We start from the raw sequence: 1,300 nt of genomic DNA on the forward strand, positions 1-1,300 counted from the left end.
ACATTAGAAATATCAAATAACTTTGGTAAAAAGCACTCACAACATTGAAAAACGGACAGAAAAAGCGATAATAGTGTTTCATGGTTGACGGAAAGACAACACAAGGGTTAAATGATGTGTGTGATCAATATGCCAGGGTAAATGCACAGGGGTATACAGGGGTAGACCATACACTGCTGATTGCACCAGGGGTATAAATACCATCACCCTTATTATTAAACCTTATCTGAGCCCACATAAATAGCTCCAAACTGAAAAAAAAGTGTCAACATGACCTGACTTGAAGCATAAAAGTCCAAGAACAATGGCACACTCATTTGCTGCGTCATTGCGGCGACGCGTTTTATTTTGAAAGTTCAAACCGGAAGTCATTATTAGATTTTAGAGAGCTTGATGGTCGTGAGGAAGGCGAGAGGCAGTGGGGAAGTGCATCTTGGTGGTACCGCATCCTCTCCCGTCGCCCCGGACTCCAACCGGTGTTAACCCGGCTAATATCTGCTGGATATCGGAGCAGACGTCACGCTGTCGGCACCACGTCAGTAGACCGGTTCGGCACGGTCCGGTTTTATTTCCTCCCCCGCCAAAAACTCTCCAGAAACTTCGGGTGTTTTTAGAGGAGAAAAAGCGGATAAAAAAGATGAACGCGAGTGAGCTAAATGCCCCGCTGGCGGAGTATGATTTCGAGCGGATTTTTGACGAGAGACGAGCATTGGAATGGATGCAGGAAAACTGGTATGTATGTAAAAGTATCTTACGGAAATGCCAAATAAATATGATAAAATGTGGGCTTGGTCCTCCTCCTCCTCCTCCTCCCGTACGGACCGTGTCTGTCTGCATCGTTACCTCACGTCCTGTCCGCGTTTGCTCGCCGTGCTGACCCCGTGTCTAACGTTCATATTAAGCTGCTACATCTCCTCCATGGATGTGACTCATTGTGCACGTGAAACGTGTCTAATCTCAGGCTAACATGCATGGATATCTTCCTTAAATTAGCTGTAATTCAAACGTCCTTGAGGACGCCAGGCATGACTTCCTCCGTGCTCCCATGGGTCAGCCTGAATTGAATCTTTCCTGTAATTTAATTGACAGCTGCATGGGAAAATACATGTAGCTCTGTGTGCTGTGTATGCAGAAGACTCATGTTGTCACTGCAATACACACAAAGCAAACGGGTTCAATCACAGCTCACATGCACATATTCTTCATTGATGCAAAGTGTGGTACAGAGGGAGAGACCCCTCACTTTTAGGAACAGGGAAACCAAGGAAGACCACATGTCACACCGGTGTGTTTCTGAGAC

General features: G+C 46.1%; 1 protein-coding gene across 1 annotated transcript in view; it reads left to right on the forward strand.

Moving 5' to 3' along the window:
* Positions 1 to 385: 385 nt before the first annotated feature.
* The window catches only part of elovl6l (ELOVL family member 6, elongation of long chain fatty acids like), a 12,086-nt gene continuing 11,171 nt past the window's right edge, over positions 386 to 1,300 (forward strand). Inside the window, exon 1 of the mRNA XM_032502250.1 lies at positions 386 to 732. Coding sequence (XP_032358141.1) covers positions 638 to 732 — 95 coding nt within the window. The 5' untranslated portion in view covers positions 386 to 637. The remainder of the gene's footprint in view (positions 733 to 1,300) is intronic.

Source organism: Etheostoma spectabile, chromosome 21 (assembly GCF_008692095.1).
Source record: "Etheostoma spectabile isolate EspeVRDwgs_2016 chromosome 21, UIUC_Espe_1.0, whole genome shotgun sequence".
Classification (NCBI taxonomy): domain Eukaryota; kingdom Metazoa; phylum Chordata; class Actinopteri; order Perciformes; family Percidae; genus Etheostoma; species Etheostoma spectabile.